A 27,845-nucleotide genomic window follows, 5' to 3' on the forward strand; every position below is an offset into this window, starting at 1 on the left:
GAAGTTACAATAGCAGTGGTGCATGGCCACCTTGATCTGTTTCACAATGTTGTGATTAGTCATAAGGTTTATTGCAAACAATAATTTAGCTCCTTAACCAAACACTTTGGCAGGAAATACATCAAGGTGTTCATATGCCACAGTTACTACTACGATCTTTGATTTATCAACTTGATCATCAGTTAAGGTAAACAAAATCAATTGAGACCTATATTAATAATCATTACGGTACACAATGTCAAAATGTATTCTGCTACATTTCTTTGATGAAAAACAAAAACCCAAATCAGTGGATATACATGTAGTCTGTGTGAAAGTTAGAGTTTAAAAAACATCCATAGAAAATTATATATATATATATATATATATATATATATATATATATATATATATATATATATATATATATATATATATATATATATATATACACACACACACACACACACACACACACACACACATATATATATACACACACACACACATATATATATACATATATACACACACACACACACACACACACACACACATATATATACATACACACACCTTCTCATTCAAAGTTTTCTTTATTTTCATGACTATGAAAATTGTAGATTCACACTGAAGGCATCAAAACTAGGAATTAACACATGTGGAATTATATACTGAACAAAAAAGTGTGAAACAACTGAAAATATGTCTTATATTCTAGATTCTTCAAAGTAGCCACCTTTTACTTCGATTACTGCTCCACACACTCTTGGCATTCTGTTGATGAGCTTCAAGAGGTAGTCACCTGAAATGGCTTTCCAACAGTCTTGAAGGAGTTCCCAGAGATGCTTAGCACTTGTTGGCCCTTTTGCCTTCACTCTGCGGTCCAGCTCACCCCAAACCATCTTGATTGGGTTCAGGTCCAGTGACTGGAGGCCAGGTCATCTGCCGCAGCACCCCATCACTCTCCTCCTTGGTCAAACAGCCCTTACACAGCCTGGAGGTGTGTTTGATGGTCCAACTAAACGCAAACCGGATGGAATAGCATGCCGCTGCAAGATGCTGTGGTAGCCATGCTGGTTCAGTATGCCTTCAATTTTGAATAAATCCCCAACAGTGTCACCAGCAAAGCACCCCCACACCATCACACCTCCTCCTCCATGCTTCACGGTGGGAACCAGGCATGTAGAGTCCATCCGTTCACCTCTTCTGCGTCGCACAAAGACACGGTGGTTGGAACCAAAGATCTCAAACTTGGGCTCATGAGACCAAAGCACAGATTTCCACTGGTCTAATGTCCATTCCTTGTGTTCTTTAGCCCAAACAAGTCTCTTCTGCTTGTTGCCTGTCCTCAGCAGTGGTTTCCTAGCAGCTATTTTACCATGAAGGCCTGATTCACACAGTCTCCTCTTAACAGTTGTTCTAGAGATGTGTCTGCTGCTAGAACTGTGTGGCATTGACCTGTTCTCTAATCTGAGCTGCTGTTAACCTGTGATTTCTGAGGCTAGTGACTCAGGTGGACTTATCGTCCGCAGCAGAGGTGACTCTTGGTCTTCCTTTCCTGGGGCGGTCCTCATGTGAGCCAGTTTCTTTGTAGCGCTTGATGGTTTTTGCCACTGCACTTGGGGACACTTTCAAAGTGCTCCCAATTGTTCGGACTGACTGACCTTCATTTCTTAAAGTAACTATGGCCACTCGTTTTTCTTTACTTAGAATTTGTATTATGGCAAGAAAAAAGCAGCTAACAGTCTATTCAGTAGGACTATCAGCTGTGTACTGTATACACCTCCTGCACAACACAACTGATGGTCCCAACCCCATTTATAAGGCTTGAAATCCCACTTATTAAACATGACAGGGCACACCTGTGAAGTGAAAACCATTTCAGGTGACTATCTCTTGAAGCTCATCAACAGAATGCCAAGAGTGTGTGAAGCAGTAATCAAAGCAAAAGGTGACTACTTTGAAGAACCTAGAATATTTTCAGCTGTTTCACACTTTATTGTTCAATATATAATTCCACATGTGTTAATTCATAGTTTTGATGCCTTCAGTGTGAATCTACTTTTTTCCCAGTCATGAAAATAAAGAAAACTCTTTGAATGAGAAGGTGTGTCCAAACTTTTGGTCTGTAGTGTGTGTGTGTGTGTGTGTGTGTGTGTGTGTGTGTGTGTGTGTGTGTGTGTGTGTGTGTGTGTGTGTGTGTGTGTGTGTGTGTGTGTGTGTGTGTGTGTGTGTGTGTGTGTGTGTGTGTGTGTGTGTGTGCGCGCGCACATTTTTTTTTTAAACTGATCAACCCTGATGTACTATTTAATTTCTTGAGGCCCTAAAATGACAGGACAGTACAGTACAAATACACCCGAAATTAGCCCTTTTGGAAACTGAACAGTCCAAGGTATTTGGTAATAGGCATGGTGAGTTATTTAAAGTTGACATTTTTAAAATTTATTTTTACACCATATGACTAGTGTAGTGGTGATTAGGGATATGTCTTGTTTAAACGAGAAATGGTGGTAACTGTATATAAAGCAATCATACTTATGAGTGGCATGAGTGGATGTGTCCTCACCCTCTAAATTATCCCCATTAAGAAACACAGGAAGACAAACCGCGCTTTAAATCTCTCCCTCTTGCACAATGTTGTTTCTCCCTCTTGTGAACCTTGTAGAAAAAGATCTGAATTGTGCTAGAGGGAGAGATTTCTTCCACAGTTGACCAGTAGGGATGAGCTCAGGCGTGTTCGCATGGAACACATGCAGAGCCCGCCAGGAAGGGAGCGAAGCGCTGCGCTAATCACAGGCAGTGAGACATTGCCCCGATGCGTGGCTGCAGAGAAATCGGGCAATGTCTCACTGCCTGTGATTAGCGCAGTGCTGCGATCACTTCCTGGCGGGCTCTGCACGTGTTTCATGCGAACACGCCTGAGCTCATCCCTATTGACCAGCATTTGAGCCAAAGAATTCTCTGCATATGGACAGAGGGGGGCTCATTCTGGAAATTTACTACCTGCAAAGCCATTTACGCATTAGGTAAAGCCACAGATGGTGGTGAATGGAGGAGCCTGTCAAGATGGAGTCAGGGTCCTAGGCCATGCATTTAGTCCAGATAGCCAAGGGGTCCTTGAACACAGGATTATCCCCTACAGGGAAAATTAGTGGCTTGTTTAAACGAGAAATGGCTGTCTCAATCCACAGGGACTGTCCATTTTTGCAGGAAACCCTCATCAATAGGATACTGCGAGGTTACGGTGTAGGAGGAGCAAAGAGCACAGCAAGTTCAGTGATCTTACTATAGAAGCGCCAAAGCCTATAGGAGCTCCGGTCGGAAACCGCTGTACTAAGGATCCAACGATCCCCCCCCCCCCCCCCGTGATATTTATTGGTGACTGATGACCAGAGGGCACTAGGGCCCGTGAAGAGAGACAAACACCAAACAACGCCCCCCCAAATGCAGAGCACAAGCAGAGTCTGAGCTAGCAAGACAATCTGACCTCCTGCCTGTGCTTGTGATCATCCATGTGAGGTGCAAAAGGTACCCATGGGGTATTTATAACCTTTGCTGCTGTTTAGAGGGAAGGATGAGGCATTTTGTACCAGGCACCATAGGGAGCTAAACCAAGGAAGACATTCCAGGATCACTGTGCTGTACTGTTGGAGCCAGGAGCTGACCTGTAGATGGTGCCCCATGAAAAAGACGATAGCGCATACATGGGCAGTGTAGACACAGCAGTTGAGGGCATGCAGCAGCGGCTGTGTACCACACGTTTGTCCACGGCCCCAGGCTTGTATAGTACTCTGCTAGCTCAACATGATGCATGGTGTGCCACAAAGGGGGCCCATGCAGAATTCAGTGCCCAAAGTAACATTACAGACCAGCCTTGCATCTTCATTCTGGCTGGGTCTCTGGATACAGTCCCCCAAGGCTCAAACGAAAAAAAAAAAAAAAAAAAAGAAAGGATTCAAACTTTGCAAAATGGAATCAAACAAATTCAAAAAACTCAAAGGAGGTAAAGCTCCTCTCCGTGCAGAAAAAAAAAAAATGTCCAACAGCAAGGGAAATGTTTCTGCAGCTTTCTTTTTGGCCAATCACCTGAAGGTAGCCCTTTTCTGTACGAGTTGGAGAATAACATTTTGCACAACTTAAAAAAAAAAAAAAAATTTGCAAGGGTATTATTCTTAATTTGTGCATGAATGCAGATACAATCTTGGAGCGATTTTTTTTTTTTTTATAAGTAAACCCCTAGTTCCTAAAGTATGTAAACAAAGCTGTGCAGCTCAATTTACAATCTTAGCATTTCTTGGTGCCGTAATGAAAAGCTCCTGTGCAGGTGATGGGGATTCTGCCATCCTCCTCGTTTGTGTGGATAGAGGAACTTGTTTGCATTTTGCTCAGCCTGCTGAATGGAAATTTTTATTTTATTTTTTAAATGAGATTTTTGTACTCGCCGTAAAATCCTTTTCTCTGAAGTTCATTGACAGACACAGCTCCTTTAATTCTTGACCTTAGGGTTATCACGCCACCTTTAGGAGAGGACTAGGCAGAACATGTAATACCATGTAAAAACAGCAAGATTGCACAGCACTACCCAGGGGTGGTCCCTCTGGCTATAACCCCTCACCCCGCTTCCTGCAACTCAGTTCGTTAAAAAGCAGTACAAACATAAATAGGAGGGGTGGGTGCTGTGTCCGTCAGTGAACTTCAGAGAAAATGATTTTATGGCGAGTACAAAAATCCCATTTTCTTTCATTCGTTGACACAGCTCCTTTAATTCTTGACCTTAGGCACGTCCCCAAGCAGTGTCAAACGAGGGGTCGAAACAGCAAAACATAACTTCACCAGCAACAAAAGGACAGAGGAGTTGACGTCTTAAGTGGCCGCCATCAAAACCTGCGGCCAACTTATGCATCAAAATATGCGTTTACAACAAAACTCGTAACTTAAGAAAGCATAATTTGCAACCTTACACAGCCACCCGCAAAACCTTGTGGCCAAAACAAGCATCCGAAGATGCGCTTACATCAACTTTGTAGAATTTAGTGAAAGTGTAAACGGACGACCAAGTCGCTGCCTTACACAGATGGGGCTTCTGTGGGAAAGCCCAGGAGGTTCCAATTGCCCTGGTGGAATGAACCATGACAGGAAAAGGGGGAACCTGCCCCTTTAAGGCATAGGCCTGAACCACGATCTGGCTGATCCACCTAGAAATGGTGGACGATGAAACTGCCATACCTTTTTTCAGACCAGCCACCAAAAAACAGAGTCTGACTTTTGGGAAGGGAGCCGTAGCAGATACACCCGTAGAGCCCGGACCATGTCCAGGGAATGTAAGGCAACTTCTGTCAGGTGCGTCAGCTTAGGACAAAGGGATGGTAACACAATGTCCTCATTTAGATGGAATGCCAAAACCACCTTTGGAAGGAAAGAGGGCTACGGATGTAGCACCGCCTTATCCTTGTGGATGACCAGGTAGGGAGACTTGCATGACAAGGCTGCCAACTCATAAACCCTCCCGGCAGATGTAATAGCCACTAGGAAGACCACTTTCTGAGAAAGTCAACAAGGGAATCGCCCTAATATTTTCAAACAGCGTTTTTTGGAGCGCCGATAGCACCAGATTTAGATCCCACGGAGGTAGTGGAGGTTGAACCGGAGGGACGTGTCTAACCCCCTGCATATCAGTACCCACCAATGAGTGAGTCGCCAAGGGATGTTGGAAAAAGACAGCAAAGTCCGATATCTGTCCCTTGGTGGTGCTTAAGGCAAGTTTCTGATCCACGCCTCTCTGCAAAAAAAAGCAGGATCCTAGAAACAGTGCGGACACCAAAAAGTGCGGACACAAACCCATCTCCTCACACATGGAGATGCAAGCCTTCTATGCACGATGGTAAATCTTCGGAGAAGATGACTTCCGTGCCCTCAGCATAGTGGAAATTGCAGCATCTGACATACCTCGGTCCCTTAGCACCCGATTTTCAACATGTCGTTAAAACCAGCGACGGTAAAGCAGAATGAAGTATCAGAACGTGCGATAGAAGGTCCTCTCGCAGCAGTAGCCGCCAAGGAACAGAGTTACTGCAATCCCCTCAGCCTCCACTCTGCGCAGCAGACGTGGTAGAAGTTTGAGTGGGGGGGGGGGGCATAAATCAGCTGATAATGCCCCCATGGAGCCAACTCGCCCGACACATGCACCCAGGGGTCTCTTATCCTGGATATAAACCTCTGCACTTTCTGATTGAGCCGAGGCATCCATATCTGGTGTAGCCCACCTTAGGCAAAGGAGCCGACACACTTCCGGATGCAAAGACCATACCCCTGGGTCCAGCCTCTGATGACTTAGGTAGCCCGCCTGCCAGTTTTTATGCCCGGGATGTATATGGCCGACAGGGCCAGCACGTGTCGCTCTGACCACTGGAGGATGTGAGTGACCTCCCGTGCTGCAGCTGAGCTCCTTGTTCCTCCTTGGTTGACGTACGCCACCACTGTGGCATTGTCTGATTGGATCCTGATCGGACGCCCTTGTAGCCTCATTGACCATGCAGAGAGGCACTGATCCGCAGTTGGGATTCTTCCGACGACCAAAGGCCCTGGGCCGACTTTACTCCCAGAACCCCCCCCCCCCCAACCGGTCAGGCTGGCATCCGTTGTGATCACCGTCCAATGGAGAGGAAGGAACGATCTACCGGACCGAAGGTTCGAAGACCTCAGCCACCAAAAGTAAATCCCGGAGTATCTGGCTCACCGGAATTTGACAATCCAGGGATAAAGATTTGTCCCATTTTGACAAAATCCCCTTTTCTAGGACTCGAGTGTGAAATTGAGCATATGGTAACGATGCAAAAGTGGCTACCATGAGGCCCAGAATTCGCATGCAGAATCGCAGCGATCACCACCTGTGGTTCACCAATAACCTCACCACAGCTTGAAGAGTCTGCAGTTTGTCTGAAGGGAGAAAAACTCTCACTTCTGAGGAATCCGACAGTAAACCCAGGTACTCCAGGCGTCAAGTCGGCACTAACACTGGCTTCTTTAGGTTCAGCACCCAAACTCCCGGAGAGGCTGCATGGTGATCGCTACATTTTCCCTGAATTCTGAGGCGGAAGCTGCCCTCAGGAGGAGGTTGTCTAGGTAACCCACAATTGCGATCCCACGTTGCCTTAACAGTGCCAGAATTGGAGATAACACTTTGGTAAAGACTCGGGGTGCTGACGCCAGGCCAAAAGGGAGAGCCACAAACTGGTAGTGTTCTTGCACGACTGCAAATCGCAGAAAACTCTGATGCCTGAGGCATATGGGTACAGGTAAGTACACGTCCTGTATATACAGGCATGCCAGGAAGTCCTCCTGATTGAGTGCAGCGACCACGGAGCGAACCAATTCCATCCTAAATCTTTGCGTTTCACAAAGCCGTTAAGGGCCTTCAAGTCCAGGATTGTATGTACCCCCTTCCTTTTTGGGGACTATAGATTGAAGTAGAATCCCCAAAACCTTTCCAGCATAGGTACAGGTACTATCACCCCGCGCAGTAGCAGGTCCTGTACTGCCCTGAACAGGGCTTCCGGACAAGCCGGAATTAGAGGTAGGTTGGAGGGGGAAAAAAATCAGTTTGGTGGACAAGAAAGAAAACTATCTTGTATCCTGATGAAACCAGTTCGCAGACCCATTGGTCGGACAGTAGAGAGGTCCCCTGAGCTGCAAATTCCCACCGGTAACATTTTTAATAATGTCATCCAGCAAAGCTCCTAAAAGCCTCTCACCTTGGCAGGGCAAATCCGCCAGTGCTTTTTTTTTTTTTTTTTTTTTTTTTTTTAGATGCCTGGTCCACAGACCAGCATTTCCGTCAAATCAGGCGCTGTAGCACCACTGCTGATACTGATGCTCGAGAGAGCAGGGGGGGGGGGCATATCCAGGGACGCACCACAGACATACTTAAGGCCATGTACCAACTGGTCTGCCAGCTCTAAGCAGACTGGGGGAGACTGTTGCTTTTCCAATTCATGGTACAACTTTGCCCATTCAGTAAGCGTCTACGACACCTAGGCTGTGGCCATCACAGGTCGTAAAGCTAACCCCACTACCGTAAACATGGACTGGGCCCACTGCCTCAGCCCTCCTGTCGGCAGGGTCCTTGAAGGCAGGAGTCCCTTCTACCGAAATCGTGGTTACTTTATTTAACCTGGAGACGTCCATTTTTCAGGAGGCTCTCCTCAAAAGGGGTAAGGACTGCCAGTCACCGTGGGACCGTTTTTTTACCCCCTTGCGCCCACACACCACTTCCACCCTGGCAGTAAAGGTCTCCAGGACCGCCAGCAAAGTGTCCCTAGGCACCGCATTTTTTGTAGGTGAGCCGGTTGCAATAGCAGGGATGTCTGGGGAAGAAGCACCAGCTTCTGACATGCTGACCCTCACTCGCCTGCCACAACTTAGGGACTTAATGCAAGGTACACAAATCCCACCCTCCTAGCTGCTCACAGACTGAGGGGCCCCTCCGCAGAACTCACTACCCTGACCGAGTGCTGCGCTGTGCTGCCGCTGACCGATCTGCCCTGTTTCAGTCACAAAGTGCTCATAATGAAAACCAAGCTGTTCTGGAGGTACACAGACCCAGCACTAGAGGTAAAAAAACACGCTGAGACTACAAGAAAATGGCTGCCGGCCATCCTTAGCACAAAAATCAGCAAGAAAATAGCCGCCAAACAGTCTAGAAAATGTCTGTCAGCCCATACACTGCATAAGACTACAGGAAAATGGCTGCGGCCTCAGAAAAATGTCCATGGCCCGTGCGGCGGCCTCTCCTGAGGAAAATTTACTCCAAAGCTCGGAGCCCCCCGGCCTAGGTACGTACACCGCACCTCCTTCCCAGTCACACAGTGGCCTCAGCAGGGGGAGGAGGGAATGAGGGATAGGGAGAGAGGAAAGGGAGAGTGAGAGACCCCCCCAGTCGACCTCCCAGGGAATGCCCAGCTGCTCTATCCTGCTAAGGCAGGGTGAGAGTCATCCTTACCCTTCCTGTCAGGATTGCTGGAGGCATTCCACCAGAGAGCCATCACCCGAGCAGTATGGGGTGGCTGTTGGCCCCGGCACACTGACACGGACAGCAGTAGCCTGGTCATGTGTGCCCCGGAGCATAAAGCTCACTGGCCGCCCCTGGAGCAGAAGGGGCATGTCGTGGCCGACCCTGCGCATAGCTAGGGCTAGTTAACGCTTGATGGCCAGGCTGGGGAGACTACAAGGACCTATATTATCCAGCCTGTCACCCAGCTCGGCTGTTGATTGTAGATCACAGGATCAAAAATGGTAGAAAAAAGAAAAAAAAAAATCCCAGGACCAATGGTCCCCTCAGGGAGCCAGGTCCTTCTACACTAGGCAGAAAAAAACTGAGCTGCAGGAAGCAGGGCGAGGGGCTATAGCCAGAGGGACTGCCCCCTGGGCGGTGCTGTGCAGTCTTGCTGTTTTTACATGCGTTACATCTTCTGCCTAGTCCTCTCCTGAAGGTGGCGTGATAACCCTAACATCAAGAATTAAAGATGTGTGGCTGTGTCCGCCAATGAACGAAAGAGAAAAGTAATCTATGGCCAGTCTAAAGTGTATTTTCCACTTTTGTAGCCAAACAGGTGACACCTTTTTTATATTTATTAAATGTCCTCATTCACATTGCATAACTTAAAATATTTAAAAATTGCAGATTATCTTTTATATGCACTATTGTGGACTCTCCAGCAAGAACAATTTCTAGGTAGTTCTTTGCTTATGAGGGGGCTGGGCAGCTGTGTTTGACATAATTAACTGCAAACTGATCTTGAAGAGAAACTGCAGTCTGCTCACAATTCATAATAAAAAATTTTTTTGTCATTCTGAAGTTTCCCTTCAACCACTTTGCATATTATTTTAATTACACTGCCATTTTGTACTTGCCAAATATGCTGCAGAAATCTCCCTTCACGGAGTCTGGCTACAGCCGTCTGATCCACTTCTCGGATTTACACAGACACGCCACCAGCCTTGCAGTTTTCATTGGCCCCTTCTGACATATCCTCCCCTTCTACTTATCCTCCTGGTCTCAAAAGTATGGGGAAAAATGTTTTAAAGCAGGGATAGATTATTAAAAAAATATCCCAAGCTTTGAACATCTCACAGAGCAGAGTTCAATCCTTCATTTGAAAATGGAAAAAGTATGGCACAACCGCAAATCTACCAAGACATGGTCATCCACCTAAATTGACAGGGCAGGCAAGGAGAGTATTATTCAGAGAAGCAACCAAGAGCCCCATGGTAACTCTGGAGGAGCTGCAGCGATCCACAGTTCAGGTGGGAGAATCTGTCCACAAATCTGGCCTGTTGAAAGAAAGCCATAAGAAGTCCCATTTGCAGTTTGCAAGAAGCCAGGTGGGGGACACAGCAAACACGGAAGAAGCAGCTCTTGTCAGAGGAGACCAAAATTTTACTTTTTTTGGTCTAAAAGCAAAATCGCTATGTGTGGCAGAGAACACTGCACATCACCCTGAACACACCATGACACATGGTGGTGGCCGCATCATGTTGTGGGGGTGCTTTTCTTCAGCAGGGACAGGAAAGTTGATCAGAGTTTGATGGGAAGATGGATGAAGCCATATGCAGGGCAATCTTAGAAGAAAACCTGTTAAAGTCTACAAAAGACATGATTCGGGTAGAGGTTCACCTTCCAGCAGGGCATTCCTCCTAAACATACAGCCACAGCTACCATGAAATGGTTTAGATCACTGCACATTCATGTATTAGAATTCCCCAGTCAAAGTCCAGACCTAAATCCAATTGAGAATCTGTGGCAAGACTTGAAATATGCTGTTCACAGATGTTCTCCATCGAATGACAGAATTTAAGCTATTTTGCAAAGAAGAATGGGCAAAAAATCACTCTAGATGTGCAAAGCTGGTAGAGACATACGCCAAAAAAACTTGCAGCTGTAATTGCAGCGAAAGGTGGTTCTCCAAAAATTCTGACTACAAATGCACGCCACACTTTTCCGATATTTGTAAAAATTTCGAAAACCGTTTATCATTTTCCTTTCAATTGACATTTATGTGGTATTTTGTGTTGGTCTATCACATAAAATCCCAATAAAAGACATTTCCATTTTTGTTTGCAACAAATTTCAAGGGGTGTTTATATCTTTTCAAGCCACTGTAAACCCAAACTATTTTAGAGTCTCTTTAAACCCTTTAGGATTGTGTAACACATATGCGGTGTCTAGGAAGTGGGTTTTAATCTTGAGCGCTCCTAGCACACATTCTGTGCCTAATGATCATGACCCTATGGAACCAGATCCCGATCACATGATCAATGATCATTCACCTGTAATCCCATCCAAATGTTGTTCCACGTCCGAAGAAGAAATACTCCTCTGGTCAGGAAGAAAAGATGCACTGTATCTATTCCTTCTTCCTAGAACAGTCTGTAAAAAAAATAATAATAATCTTTTGGGAAATAACTAGTTCAGGACTTGATCTAGTAGAGTTTTAGTGGCAGGGTTCATGTTTTTAGCAACAAAAAAGAAAAAGCTTTTATATTTAGTATTAGCACAAGAGTGTCAGTGTGTATAGGTAGGACCAAAACAAAAAATAAAGGAATAAGATTACTTCCTGGCCCTACTATGGGTACAAGGAACAAATACACACATACTGTGTGTGTTATCACTGCGATCGTCGGGATTAGGAGAATTTATTTAGCAGTTTCTTTTTTTTGGGTGGTAGGTCATGGCATAAATTATAGGAATAAAGACTTTAAAAAAAAGTTAATTTTTTGTTTTTTTACCATTCGGAGCCAGTTTCTTCCATAATAAAACAAAATCAAGAGATATCCGTTAACATTTACCATCAAATGAAAGCATAATCTATTTTTATATTTAAATAGGCTGCTGTACCTTTTTTAAACCATAGCCACAGGGAAATCGCATCGTGCTTTTCGCACTGCCTGGCAGTCCTAGCTAGTGGTAAATCCCTCTTTGCTGTAGGCAGCTCAGTTCATCACAAAGCAGTACAAGTAGAAAAAAAAAAGCAAAAACAAAACAAAAAACAGTTCAATGAAGGGCACAGTGCAATATTGTTGACTAAAAATGCCCCAAAGCAGTGCCACAAGGGGTGGGGGTGGGGGGGGGGGGTGGCAAGCCAGAAAAAACAGGCAGACCAACAGAGGTAGGTAGCCAGAAGAGGAACAAGAAACCTCAAACTGCTGCTTGCAAAACCTTGCGGTCGGAACACACACATCTGAAGATGCCAAACCATCAGCAATGTAAAACTTTGGAAAGGTGTGCACCAACAACCAAGTAGCCACCTTGCAAACTGGCGACACAAGCGCTTGAAGCTGGAAGCTGGAATGCCCAGGAGGCGCCAATCGTCCTGGTAGGGTGTGCTGTATTGGGGAAGGGAGGAGTCTAATCCTTAATTGCATAAGCCTGGACAACAGAGGGCATGATCTATCGAGAGGGAGGCAAGAGGAGGCCACAAGTCTTTTCTTTTGTCTATAATAAAAAGCAAAATCCAAACTCCGGAAGGAGGCCGTAGGAGACAGGTACACACAAACCGTCCATACCACATCCAAGGAGTGCAGTGCAACCTTAGGCTGCTGACACACGGAAGGCAGGACAATACCCTCAGTCAGATGAAAGTTTGACACCACTTTAGGAAGGATGTGAAAAGAGAACCGTGTCCCAGAGTAAAACCACAGGATAAGGCCACCAACTCTGGCAGGCGATGTGTGGAAGTGATAGCAGCCAAAAAGAGCGACCTTCTGGGAGAGCAAGCAAAGATCGATCCCCAAGGGAAGTTTCTTAAGAAAGGGGAAAGAGTGGGTTTTATGTAATCGTCAGGGCAAATTTTTTTTTTTTAACCGATTCTGGTTCAGCCTATGTACATACACAACCATACGAGAAGCACACCTATGCAGATTGACATACCTGTATGTCCCCCACATCAGGAGCTTGTGCACGGCTCTTACATTGCGCACTCAAGAGCTCGGTGATTGGTGTATTGCCCAGACACAGCCAATGAAATTGGTCCTGCACCATGAGATCACTGTGTCCAATCAGAACACAAATTATGATGTAAACAGAATTCGCATGGTTCCACTTCCAGCTTTCTCCTCTCACACAGTGATCAGTCTGCGAGGGGAGGGGAAAAGAAATTACAGCTACAGCAGGTAGCTTTACAGTGCCTTTAATCCATAAACACACTGCCAGCTAGCGTCCAGTGTCCCTGACCACTGCCCAATGCTGTGCATACTCTGCAGCCAGTCACCATCACCTGCCCCAGCATCACTAGTGTAGCCAGGAATCGTGTGCCCCTGATTGCAGGGATGCTGGAGAGCGGTACACCAGCACCATTGTCCTGATCACCGTCATACCAGTGTTTCTTGATCACCACCATACCAGTGTGTCCTGACCATAGTCATAACAGCACCCACATTAAAATCATACCACCTTACTGATTACCACCATGCCAGTGACCTGATCACCCCCATACCAGTGTGTCCTAATCACCATCTGTGAAGGAAGAGAGCCATTGCAGATAACCAAGTAGCTTTCAGTCTCTGCACAGGTTACACACAAAAATTGCCATCCAGCTCACAGTGTTGCTGATCTCTGCCGATCAGTGTCTAATTTGAACAAACTGCAACCAGCTACCTGTCCCACTGTCACTAGTGCTACCAAGAATTGTCCCTAAATGCAGGGTTCCCCGATTAACAGCCATACCATTGTGTCAAGAATGCTGCCATACCAGTGGCACCTCCATAAGTTGTGGTACAAAGAGGACATCTCAAAAAGATTATCTATGCCACTTAGAAAATATGGTGGGGTGTTTTTTTCCCCAAAATGTGGTCATATTGTGGGTGTTTCTACTGTCTTGGTATTTCAAGGTGTCCAAATATGTGATTGGGAGTCAGGAAATTAGATGCATAATTTAGGTCTCTAGAAAGCCTAAAGGTACACTTTGGAATTTGGGCCTCTCTATGTGGTTTGGCTGTGAGGTATTTCCATACTCAGGAGTAGAATGTGTTTTGAGGTGTAATTCTAAGTATGCATATGCTTGTGTATTAAAAGAAAAATCTTAACTGTCAACTTTGCGTAATTTTTTTTTTTTTAATTAAATAAAATTTCTTTCCACATACTTTTTGCAAATTTATTTTGTGCAGTAATTAATGTCCCTAAAAAGGCCAAGGGTCGGTTCACACTGGTGCAATGCCAGATATCGTATGTGAATTGCACAAACCGTTTGGCTAAATTTGCAAGCATTCAGACCAGACTCGTACAGAACTCTTTTTCTGTCCATACCAGAATCAGATCGCATGGGTGCTCACGGCCATGCAATCCAATTCTTATCTGAACTCAGTTTGCACTGCAATCTGATCTAGGGGTGTCATTAACTATGTATTGACGCAGCGGTTCGCAGAGGGCAGTGTGATTGGCCAGCACTTCAGGAGTGATGGGGGAACCCACACTGGATTCGCAGGGTTTGCCACATCGCACCAGCTTGAACCGAGCCTAAATGTGCTCTTTGGATGTTGGGCCTCTATGTGGCTAGGCTGTGGATGCTATCACCATACTCAGAAAAAGTAGCAGAATGCATTTTGGGGTGCAATTGCAAGTATACCTATAAGGTGTGAGAGATTTAACTTGTTTAGCCACTTGCCTAAAGGGCACTTGCCCCCTATTCCTGCCCAAACCATTTTTCAGCTTTCAGCGATGTCGCACTTTGAATGACAATTGTGTGGTCGAGCTACACTGTACCCAAACTCATTTTTATCCTTTTCTTCACACAAATAGAGCTTTCTTTTGGTGGTATTTAATCACTGCTGGGTTATTTCTTAAAAAAAAAAAAAAAAAAGCGTTTCCATTTTTTTCTGTCAGTAAATTTTGTAATTAAATATTTTCTCGCCTTCACTGATGTGCGCTGATGAGGTGGCACTGCTATGCTGAACCGGTGGGCCTTGATGAGACGGCACTGATAGGCTGAACTGGTGGGCATTGATGAGGTGGCACTTATGGGCACTGATTTAGTGGCACTGATGAGGAGGCACCAATAAGCTGCCCTTATGGGCACTGATCAACAGCAGTGATTGGCATTGCTAATGGGCACTGATTGGTGGCACTTGTGGGGACAGAATGCTGTATTTCTATATTGTAATCAGGACACTGATGATCAGTGCCCTGATTACATTCCTATATGTCCCCCTGCGTGGTGATGCTGCTGATCAGCTCTCCTCGCCACACACTATCAGTGTGAGGCGCGGAGAGCCGATTACCAGCATCTCCATGTTTACATGTGACTGGCTGTGATTGGACACAGCCGATCACATGGTTAAAGAGCCGTATGCGCAGCTCTTTACAGAGATCGGGGTCATGCCATGTCCTAGCAATATGACGGTCATCCCAGAACGAGAGCTGCACCGCCCCCGCCGTCATTTGAAAGAAAAATACAAAAAACACAAAATTACAAATTCAAAAAACTTACCTTGCCTCTTAAATACCTCAGTTTAGTTTTCAAAAAGGGGTCATTTGGGGGGTATTTGTACTGTTCTGGCATTTTACAGCCTCGTGAAAAGAGATAGGCAGTCAGTACATCAGGATTGATCAATTCTCAAATATATAGTATATACCAGAGTTAGCAGTCTAACTTTTACAGACTAAGTAATATACAACATTTTGGGTTATTTTTACTAAAAACATGTAACAATTTACAAAGATGTATAACAAAGAATTTTTTTTAAACATTTCTGTATTTTTTGGTTTACAAAGCAAAAAATAAATAAAAACCCAGTGGTGAATAAATACCACCTAAAGAAAGCCGTTTAGAAAAAATAAATGTTTTATTTGGGTACAATATTGCATGGCTGGGTAATCGTCAAAGTGTGACAGTCCTGAAAGCTGAAAACTGTCCTTGGCTGGAAGGGGGTGAACGTGCCTGGACTTGAGGTGGTTAAATATTTGCAAAAAGGCTATGGCAGCTAAAGAGTTGAAGCCCAACTTCAGAAAAACAGTCATCCTTTTGGTTAACTGCTCCTTTATGTCGAAGGGACCAGATAAAGCAGTTTTACTCATCTGATCTTCCTCTCACAGGCTCCTCTGCTAGTGCTCTGCACTCCAGCAGTAGGATGCCCCTAACATTATATAGAGAGAGAGACTGATGCAGAGATAATAGCTCTGTACTGGAAGCAAAGATGCAGAGAAACCATCAACTGCCGAAGCACAGGGGAGCATTGTTTGCCAGGAAAGCAGAGGATCAGGTAAAGTAAAAGATCTTTTATGGTCCCTTAAACTAAATGGGCATTTAACCCCTGCAGTGAGCGCAGTCCCACTGCAAGGGAGGACTATTACTTTTCGCAGAAGTGGCCTTTAAAAAGGTAGATGATGCAACGATAGCTTAAAATAGGTGTTTAATAAAAGGACACTAACAATTTTACATAGGTAATACCATTTCAATCTCCATGTACAACTATATATTACATCATCTGAATGAATGACTTATGTCGATGAACAAATTTAAAATAAAATGTAAACCCAACATTTCCTATTCCTGATATGGGTCTACTGTACCATGTACTTGTATGAACGAGTAACCCCGTTCTCTTTTTATGGTTTCCTTTGTGTGAAATGCCTAGAGTTCCTGCCAGACTCTCTGCTTTCTTATCAAAAATGGACCACACTACGTATGCACAATGCACTCAGTTTTCTGTTCTGCTCCAATGATCAGACTTGTGCTGACACACACACCCTGCACTGCCATTAACTGGGATGACCAGAGTACTGCTGCTTCTCCTCCCCCAGCTGAGAACAGAGGATATGTGATTAAAAAAAAAAAAAAAAAAAAAAAAAAGGAAAAATAAAGAGAAGTTTTAAATGTATACACAAGTTTTCCCTTTTTATATATTAAACTGAATGGATCGTTTAACAAGGTGAGGGTTTACTTTAGCTCATGTTCTGAATTATTTTCTCCAATATTTTCACCTCTACACTGCAATGTCCTTTTAATTACAAATGTAATTTGGTAATTTCCCAAAGTCTGAGCATAATAAAGAACACATTTTGAGGCAGTCTTGCATGTTTTGTAAGGTTATCAGCCTGGGAAGAGGCTATGAATTTACATCTATGAAGCAGTCACATTCTCTCATGCTCCATTTAATTAACTTAACTTACAATATGGTAATAACTTTTCTTATAAAAACACAACTCCATGTTCTAGCATTTCCCTTTCAGAAACATACAGGCATTATGGAGCAGGTGGGGGGCGACTTTGCTGATTAGAAAGGTTGCATATTTTGGGACCAAATAAATGAGTTTCTTTTTATGAAACCCTTGTAATTCTTTATTCATTATACCGTTGGTAAAATGTCTTTCCGTCATAGGTTAGTCCCTGAATTTCTTTCTCCCCTTTAAATCTTAACAAGGTAGCCATAAAATAAATAATCAGTGGTTATCGTGGCAGCGGGTTCTTTAAAGTCAGTTCCAAGGTCAGAGGTCATCATAACAGGAAACTCCTGAAAGCTACGTGAAATTATTAGTGTGCCTCGACACAGGTTAATAGGGTTTTCCGGAGGGGGCTGTGGGTTTCACAGCTGACACATGGCATCAGACTGGGCAGTAAAACACCCACTCAGTACCCGTGCCTCTCAGGACAGCTTACCTAAAGAATGTGCAGCTGTGGTTTTGGAACTGAAGAAGCGGCCCAAGCCTAAATCCCCCAGCTTCACCACGCCTGTGGCTGTTATAAACACATTGGCTGGTTTAATATCTAGAGGGAAAAAAAGTACATTGAAAAATGCGATATTGAAACAGTAAAATCAGGAAGTCTCCATTAAAACATGCATGCAATAAATACCACTTACTGTCCAGAGATGCACAGTACTTTAAAAAAAAGTAAATGTACAATATTGTTTAGAACTAAATTTATATCTTGAAATTTATTATTAGGCACTGGTGGACAAAATTAACAAAACAGCTCTCAAGTAACCTATGCTGGATTTCCTAAATGCTGTTAGATCCCCCCCCCCCTTTCAAATCCCAAACATTTTATCATTACTAATGATTTACATTTGAAAAACATGCATAACATTTTATGCAGATTTGCACTTGAGTTTAAAAACGACCCTGTATTTAATGCCATACAATTTTCCTTCAATCCTGACCAGTTTTCCATTATTATTATTATACAGGATTTATATAGTGCTGACAGTTTAGCGCTTTACAACATGAGGGCAGACATTTACAGTTACAACACAATGTAATACAGTAAGAATCCCTACAGATTAAAAGCACCCCACACAGCATGATGCCACCACCACCACCACCATGCTTCACTGTGGGCATGGTGTTCTAAGGGTGATTTTCTGGATATTTTTGTTATTCTGTCTCTCAATATTAAAATAAATCTACAAGTAAAACGATAGACTGATAATTTGTCCGTGGGCAAATGTATAAAAATTAGCAGGGGATCAAATATTTTTTTCTCTCACTGTATGCAGGCTACCTTAAGCTGCTTAAACAACAGAAAAAAAACTTGCTAGGGCCGTCCCTAGAGCACACTCCTAACCCCACCCACTCCAGATTTTTTTTTTTTTTTTTTTTTAGCAAGCATTAAAGCGGCCTTATGTGGATTGAAATTTGGCCAGCTCAGCACAGACCAGCTGAATTTCGATCCATTTGTGTGGATAGTGCTTGTAGGGAACGCGATCTGCCAATCATATTTCTATATGGGCAGCATCCCAGTTAAAGCCAATACCAAAAATGAAAATATGTAACAGGACTTTAAATATGCACCCCAGGAATTAACCATAAAACAATATTAGGTAGCTAAAATGTGCTTTTATTCTATACACATTACTAAGATCCAACACATATGGAGTAAAAGGATGTTCTTTTCCAGCAAATGTATTCTCGAAAGCTTAAAACATCCCAAAATAGTATATTGCATTCAGTCTATGCATTTTGCAGTTCTGCTTCTTCAGGACCGAGGATGTGCTTTCACATAAATCCTAAAAATAAACAGATTCCTCTACAAAAGTAAATGGGCAATGAAATTACAAAAATGTCTATAACAAAAATACATCTTAAAACAACTGTCCACCACATCATGACAGAAAAGAAAAAGAAAAAAAAAAAAGTTAATACATTTATCCCACCATACCCTTTACCTTAAAAGGAGAAGTACAGCCAAAGCTTGTTTGGCTGTACTTCTGTGGATCACAGGAGTGGTTCGTTCAGCAGTCCTTGACCCGTTTTCAGCAGACAATGGGCTGAAGATGGCTGTCTGCAATGGCGTCAGGATCCGCCCACATGCCTGGACTGGCAGACAGCCCAGCCTCTCAGGGAGCCGCTGATAGCCTGAGCCCCCTCCACAGCCCAGCGCTCCAGTGAGTGTGTGGGGGGGGGGGGGGGCAGAGCAGAGCAGATCACTTGGTTCTCAGTGTTGGAGGCACCGGGGGACAGATGCTGCATCAACCTAGGCAAATATGATTTTTATTTTTTAAAGGTCAATACTTCTCTTAAAACAGCTGCAAAAATACAATCCTCAAATTGATCATATTCTCCCTCCAGCCTGTGGGAGTAGGGCCACAGAGCCATTTCTAGTAAAATGGCTAGAGATTACCAAGTCTTTAAGAAACTCATTCCTACAGAGCATTATACAGGGTTCCTAATCCACAAATTGTCTAATAGAATCTCCTGTGAGAAGATGCCAGTGTCTCCATATTACATTCTTAATCAAATCAATTTGTTTGCTAAACTAAGTAACAGGTTGAATTTTCCCAAAATGCCTCTTTCACTGTGTAACAAGTAGTAACTCTCATTGTCCGTTTTTGGCCCTGTGACAGACACTCTTCCAAGAGTTTTTACTGAACCCTCGTATCAGAAATGGGTCAGTTTCCTTGCTTGTAACAAACTCAGAATAGTCAGTGCATTTTCGCCCGACTCTGATTTATTGATCCATAAATATCCCTCTAATCACATGACAGGCGGGTGCACAGGAGGGCGTATGCAGTCATTTATAAGTTTGATGTTTGATTTTTTTGTGTGTGCTCTGTACCTCCAAGACAACTGGTTTACCTGGAGGCTCATTAAACATCTTTATGAGTCTTTTAGAATATGGATGATTGGGTTTTTGCGGCTATTTTTTAAAAGATAAATATATTATGATGGGATGGATTCTTTTTTCTTCTTCTCCATCATGATGTGGTGGGCAGTTTTGAAATGTAGACATTTCTGTAATGTCGTTTATTTTCTTTTGTAGATGGATCTACGTTTATTATCATGATTTATGTGAAATCAGAACCACAAAACACTCAGACTGAATGCAATATACCATATAGGCATGTTTTAAGATTTTTGAGAATATATTTGCTAGAAACTAAAGATTCCTTTATTCCATATTGGTTGGATTTTATTGAACACCACCAGCAAATGGCATGGCTCCCAAAATTATTGACACTGGAAACTTCACACTGGACCTCATGCAACTTGGATTTTGTGCCTGTGCACTCTTCCTCCAGACTTGATTTCCAAATGAAATGCAAAATCTTTCACAGTCTGATTATTTGGGGAGCCACGTTACCTGCTAGTGTTAGTCCACTGTGTTTTATCAAGTCCAAAGTCAGCCCTCTACCAGGAAATTCTAAAACAGTTCATGCTCCCCTCTGCGGACCAACTTTATGGAGATGGTAATTTAATTTTCCCAGGGACTTTAAACCTGCCTACAGTGCCAAAAGTATCAATACCTGGTTTAATGATCATGGTATCACTGCTTGATTTGCCAGAAGACTCGCCTAACCTAAACCCCATAGAGAATCTGTGGGGTATTGTCAAGAGGAAGATGAGACACCAGGCCCAACAATGCAAATGAGCTGAAGGCCACTATCAAAGCAACCTGGGCATACATAACACCTCAGCAGTGCCACAAGCTGATCGCCTCCATGCCATGCTGCATTGATGCAGTAATTCATGCAAAAGAAGCAATGACCAAGTATTGAGTGCATACTATATGGTACATGGACATACTGTACCTTTCAGTAAGCCAAAACCAACATTTCTGTATTAAAAACTTTTTTTTTTATTGATCTTATGTACAGTGGGGATAGAAAGTATTCAGACCTCCTTAAATTTTTCACTGTTATATTGCAGCCATTTAATAAAATCATTTAAGTAAATTTTTTTCCTCATTAACCACTTAAGCCCCGGACCAATTTGCAGGCAAAAAGACCAAACTCCTTTTTGCGATTCGACATTGCGTCGATTTAACCGACAATTGCGCGGTCATGCGACATGGCTCCCAAACAAAATTGGCATCCTTTTTTTCCCACAAATAGAGCTTTCTTTTGGTGGTATTTGATCACCTCTGCGGTTTTTATTTTTTGCGCTATAAACAAAAATAGTTACAATTTTGAAAAAAATTCTATAATTTTTACTTTTTGCTATAATAAATATCCCCCAAAAAATATATAAAAACATTTTTTTCCTCAGTTTAGGCCGATACGTATTATTCTACATATTTTTGGTCAAAAAAAAAAAAAAAAAAATCGCAATTAGCGATTGATTGGTTTGCGCAAAAGTTATAGCGTTTACATAATGGGGGATAGTTTTATAGCATTTTTATTCATTTTTTTTTTTTTTTTACTAGTAATGGCAGCAATCAGCGATTTTTATTGTGACTGCGACATTATGGCAGACACATCGGACATTTGAGAGAGATTTTTGGGACCATTGTCATTTATACAGCAATCAGTGCTATTTAAATGCACTGATTCCTGTGTAAATGACACTGGCAGTGAAGGAGTTAACCACTAGGGGGCAGTGTAGGTGTTATGACTGTTTTTTTTATAGTGGGGGACTGGCATGCGACATCACTGATCGTCTTTTCCTTTAAAAGGGAACAGACGATCGGTGACAGCCACAGTAGGAAGCATGGGGAAAGGGACACCAGCGGCGATCGGGTGCGCTGGTTCCGAGGTCACGGTCATGGAGCTCAGGACCGGGGAGCGCGCCAGCGGCGGCACGCTCCCGACCCATGGCTGGGCACTTAAAAAGCAACGTACAGATACGGGCTTGTTCCCAGCTGTGCCATTGTGCCAACGTACATCGGCGTGAGGTGGTCCTTAAGTGGTTAATGTACACGCAGAACCCCATAGACAGAAAAAACTGAATTGTTGACATATTTGCAGATTAAAAAAGAAAAAAAAAAAATGAAATATCACATGGTCCTAAGTATTCAGACCCTTTGCTGTGACACTCAGTGCTGTCCATTTCTTCTGATCATCCTCGAGATGGTTCTACACCTTCGAGTCCATGTGTTTGATTATACTTGATTAGGAAAGCCACACATCTGTCTATATAAGACCATATAGCTCACAGTGCATGTCAGAGCAAATGAGAATCATGAGGTCAAAAGAACTGCCTGAAGAGCTCAGAGACAGAATTGTGGCAAGGCACATATCTGGCCAAGGTTCCAAAAAAATTCTGCTGCACTTAAGGTTCCTTCTTGCACAGTGGCCTCCATAATCCTTAAATGGAAGACGTTTGGGATGAGCAGAACCCTTCCTAGAGTTGGCCGTCAGGCCAAACACTAAGCTATCGGGGAGAAGAGCCTTGAGAGAGGTAAAGAAGAACCCAAAGATCAATGTGGCTGAGCTCCAGAAATGCAGTCGGGAGAAAGTTAGAGAATCAACCATCACTGCAGCCCTCCCCACCAGTAGGAGCCTTATGACAGAGTGGCCCAACGGAAGCCTCTCCTCTTTGCAAGACACATGAAAGCCCGCATGGAGTTTTTTTTTTTAGCAAACACCTTGAAGGACTCCAAGATGGTGAGAAATAAGACTCTTTGGTCTGATGAGACCAAGATAGAACTTTTTAGCCTTAATTCTAAGCGGTATGTGTGGAGAAAACCAGGCACTGCTCATCACCTGTCCAATATAGTCCCAACAGTGAAGCATGGTGGTGGCAGCATCATGCTATGTGGGCGTTTTTCAGCTGCAGGGACATGACGGCTGGTTGCAATTGAGGGAAAGATGAATGCCGTCAGGTATAGGGATATCCTGGACGAAAACCTTCTCCAGAATTCTCAGGACCTCAGACTGGGCCGAAGGTTTACCTTCCAACAAAACAATGACCCCAAGCACACAGCTAAAATAATGGAGTGGCCTCACAACAACTCCGTGACTGTTCTTGAATGGTACAGCCAGAGCCCTAAACCCAATTGAGCATCTCTGGAGAGACCCAAAATTGGCTGTCCACCAACATTTACCATCCAACCTGACAGAACTGGAGAGGATCTGCAAGGAGGAATGTCAGAGGATCCCCAAATCCAGGTGTGAAAAACTTGTTGCATCTTTCCCAAAAAAACTAATGGCTGTATAAGATCAAAAGGGTGCTTCTACTAAATACTGAGCAAAGGGTCTGAATACTTAGGACCATGTGATATTTCAGTTTTTCTTTTTTAATAAATCTGCAAAAATGTCAACAATTTTGTATTTTTCAGTCAATATCGGGTGCTGTGTGTAAATTAATGAGGAAAAAAAAAAATCAACTTAAAGTGGTTGTAAAGCCTCTACTTCAACTTTAGGTCATTGTAATCTGCACTGATAATGCTGCTGATCGGTGCCTGTGAAAGCTCACTTGTAAAATCTTCCCACAATCCTTTCTTGAATTATGACGTTACCAACGCATGCACAGTCTGTCATTCGATTCATGGCATGTTATGTGTGCCGTTTCCATGTCAACAGTGCTATTTCCCCTGTTAACGGCACAGCATGGGAGCCTCGCGATAGTCTGGCTTCCCCCATCTGCTTCCTGGTTCTCCCCTGTGAGACATCACACAGGGGGAGTGAACTAGGGCATCTCAGAGACATCCACACAAACAAGCAGCTCGAGATAGAGGCTTGGATAGAATGCGATTGCGTGAGATTTTGGCTGGAGACCAAAGGAAGGGACGGAAATTACATCCACAACAGGCAGAAAAAAAAAAGCTAAAATTTTCTGAGATACTGAATTTTGAGTTTTCACTAGCTATAAGCCATGATCAAAATTAAAAGAAACGCTTTAAAATATATCACTTTGTGTGTAACGCATCCATATATCATATATACGAGTTTCACATTTTGAATATAATTACTGAAATGAATTCACTTTTTGATGATTTTCTAATTGTATGAGATGCACACACACACATTTTATATGTATAAAAAACAAATTAAGGGCTCAATCACATTTTCGGTGCTCGGAAGAGTTAACTGCTTTCAGATCACTCTTCAGAGAGCATTTAGCAGTAAGTGAGCAGGTTTTAACCCCCTAAGTGCTGGAGTACTGCACCTCAAATCGCATGCATTGTGCACAGCTGCAGGGCAGTGATGCAGTCACTTGAATGAGCCACGCTTGGTTGGTGTAGATTTAGCCAAATGCAACAGGGGGTACAATTCCTGCCATGGCATGTGTACACCACCAGCTGTTACCTTCTCAGTTAAAGGGGTAGTGGTTAAGGAAAAGTAAAAATGTGGCTCAACCATTGGATTCTACTACCCCCAACCGCAAGTGTAAACAAGCCCTTACACGTTTACCACAACACTGCAGCCAATCACAGGGTCCCTTAACATACCCAAACCAATCCCAGTGTCACCATAAGAGGTCTCATTCTCCAGGCGTATCAGTTTGAGAGCCATGTTTACTCACATGAGAATGCACAGGTGTCAAGAAAAAACATAGGCTGCATTTTTTCACATCACATGCGATAGGCCCCTTTCACACATGCAGACCGTTCGATTCATCAGTTCAATCACATTTTTATCAAAGAAAACAAATTAAGTTTACATCAGTTTTTCATCTGTTACTTCAGCTTTTTACAGCTGCCAGCTAGAGTCCTTAACCATTTGAGTCTGGGAGCCATTTTTTTCATGCAAAGGCAGACCGTTTGTCCATTTATAGCTGGTTTTTGTCCAATACATTTTTAAAAAAGAAGATCCATAGCATAGCTTTGATCTGTTCCAAAATCCGGATGTTGTAGGAAGTGGATTTAAATGGATGATCATCCATTTATCCATAGATTTATCGAACGATTCATTCATTTCCGTTTTATATCAGTCAATGGATGATTGGAAAATGGACAAACGGTCCGCATGTGTAAAGGGGGCCTTGTAGTGTCATTGTAAAAATGCATCCCAGAACACTAACGCACAAAAGTGTGCGTGTTCGCATTGTGGCTGGTGTAAAATGAACCTTTAGACAAAAAAAAAAAAAAAAAAAAGCAACAGGATCATTTCCCCTTGGGGATTAAGTATTCTGAATCCCTCCACAGGCATCAGAGTTCTAGGGTCCATTCACACCTGCTTCTGCGATCTGGTGGGATCACTGCACCCTGCACTTGTTTTTCATAAGGTTCAATAAACCACCGTGCGGTGTGAGGCAGTGGATTACCTCACACTGCGCTGAAAAAAAAATAGGATTTTTGTACTCACCGTAAAATCCTTTTCTCTGAAGTTCATTGACGGACACGTACCCATTAATTGTGACCGTAGGGTTATTATGACACCTTCAGGAGAGGACTAGGTAGAACATGTGAAGAACAGAACTGTACAGTTCCGCCCAGGGGGCGGTCCCTCTGCCAATAACCCTCTGCCTGCTTCCTGCAGCCCAGTATGTCAACCAGCAGTATAACGTAAAGAAATAGGAGAGGTGGGTGCTGTGTCTGTCAATGAACTTCAGAGAAAAGGATTTTGCGTTGAGTACAAAAACCCTATTTTCTCTTTCGTTCATTGACGGACCCAGCTCCATTAATCTTGACCATAGGGATGTCCCCAAGCAGTGTCATAATGAGGGGTGGGAACAGCAAACATAACTACACCCCCAAACAGAGGTACTCCCCAACAGAGGAGTCACCACCTGAACCAACCGCATCAGAACTTCCAGCCAACATATGCATCAGAATGCATTGACAATCAAAATGTAACTTTCTCTAAATAAAAAGAAAGAGGGTAAATTGCAACGATTACGCCTGCAAAACTTTGCGGCCAATACAGGCATCAGAAGATGCACTTACATCAACTTGACGAACTTTGTGAACTGTGTGAACGGACGACCAAGTCACCGCCTTACACACCTGGGAGACTGACGCTTGATGTTGGAAAGCCCAAGAGGTCCCAATTGCTCTGGTGGAATGGGCTGCAACAAGAAAGGGGGGCACCTGCCCCTTCAAGGCTTAAGCCTGGACCACGATCTGTCTGGAAATGGTGGTCGACGAGACCGACAGCCCCTTTTTCGGACCATCTACTGAAACAAAAAGAATCTGACTTCCAGAAGGGAGCCGTGGCAGACAGATATACCCTTAGAGCCTGGACCATGTCCAGGGAATGGAGGGCCACCTCCTTAGGATGTGTTGGTTTAGGACACAGAGATGGTAACACAATGTCATCATTGAGATGGCAGGCCGAAACCACCTTCGACAGAAAAGAAGGTTGTGGACAACACCACCTTATCCCTGTGGATAACCAGATAGGGCCACTTGCAAGACAAGGTCGCCAGTTCAGAAACCCTCCTGGCAGATGTAATAGCCACTAGAAAGACAATTTTCTGAGAAAGAGTCAACAAGGGAATTAACCTGATGTTCTCAAACTGCATTTTCCGAAGCTCCGATAGCACCAGGTTCAGATCCCACGGAGGTAGGGGTGGTCGCACCAGAGGGACTACATGCCAAACCCCTTGCACAAAGGTACTCACCAATGAGTGAGATGACAGTGGTCATTGGAAAAAACAGCCAAGGCTGATATCTGTCCCTTGATGGTGCTCAAGGCCAACTTGTGGTCTACTCCACGCGGTAAGAACAGCAGGATCCTGGACACAGAATAGGTGCGTGGACGCCACCCATCTCCTCACACATGGAGATATAAGCCTTCCATGTACGATGGTATATCTTCCAAGCAGATTTCCGTGCCCTCAGCATAGTGGAAATTACAGAGTCCGACAGACCTCGGTTCCTTAGCACCTGGCTTTCAACAGCCATGCCATTAAAACCAGCGACGGTAAAGCAGGATGGAGTATCAGACCTTGCGATAGGTCTTCTCGTATCGGCAACCGCCAAGGAGCATCCGCCACCAAGCGTACCAAGGACGCCGAGGCCAATCTGGGGCAATCAGTATGACCGGAATCCCCTCAGCCTCCACTCTGCGGAGCAGACGTAACTGTTTGAGCGGAGGGAAGGTGCGTAAATTAGCCAGTAGTCCTGTGGAGCCATCAACGCGTCCCACGTGTCTGCCCAAGGATCTCTTGTCCTGGACACGAACCTCTGAAACTTTTGATTGAGCCGAGAGGCCAGAAGATCCATATCTGGTGTGTTCCAACGTAGGCAAAGAAGCCTGAACAACTCCTGATGCAGTGACCATTCTCCAGGGTCCAACATCTGGTGACTTAGATAGTCCGCCTGCCAGTTTTCTACTCCCAGATGTATATGGCCGACAGGGCCGGTACGTGTCGCTCTGCCCACTAGAGGATGAGAGCGACCTCCCTTGTTGCAGCCGAGTTTCTTGTTCCTCCTTGGTAGTGGTCTTCCCCTACTGAAAATCAAAGAAACCTCTGATGCCTGAGGCATATGGGTATGTGCAGGTACACGTCCGGGATATCCAGAGACGCCAGGGAGTCCCCCTGATGGAGTGCAGCGACTAAGGAGCAAACGGTTTCCATTCTGATCCTCTGTACTTTTTACAAAGCAATTGAGGGCTTTTAGGTCCAGGATTGGACATACCCCTTCCTTTTTGGGGATTACAGATTGGAATAGAATCCCTGAAACCTTTCCATTTCTGGAACAGGCACTATCACCCCACGGCTGAGCAGGTCCCTTACTGCTCCAAACAGGGCCTCCCGGCGAGCCGGG

The 27,845-nt window shown here is 44.0% G+C and overlaps 1 protein-coding gene across 2 annotated transcripts in view; it reads right to left on the reverse strand.

Moving 5' to 3' along the window:
- Positions 1-27,845, reverse strand: part of NEK7 (NIMA related kinase 7) — a 227,893-nt gene that overhangs the window by 77,054 nt on the left and 122,994 nt on the right. For both annotated transcript variants that reach the window (XM_077452743.1, XM_077452742.1), the window contains one exon: positions 17,631-17,738. In XM_077452743.1, coding sequence (XP_077308869.1) covers positions 17,631-17,738 — 108 coding nt within the window. The remainder of the gene's footprint in view (positions 1-17,630; positions 17,739-27,845) is intronic.

Source organism: Lithobates pipiens, unplaced genomic scaffold (assembly GCF_037356315.1).
Source record: "Lithobates pipiens isolate NorthernLeopardFrog02 unplaced genomic scaffold, aLitPip1_a1.2 Scaffold_23, whole genome shotgun sequence".
NCBI classification, from domain to species: Eukaryota; Metazoa; Chordata; class Amphibia; order Anura; family Ranidae; genus Lithobates; species Lithobates pipiens.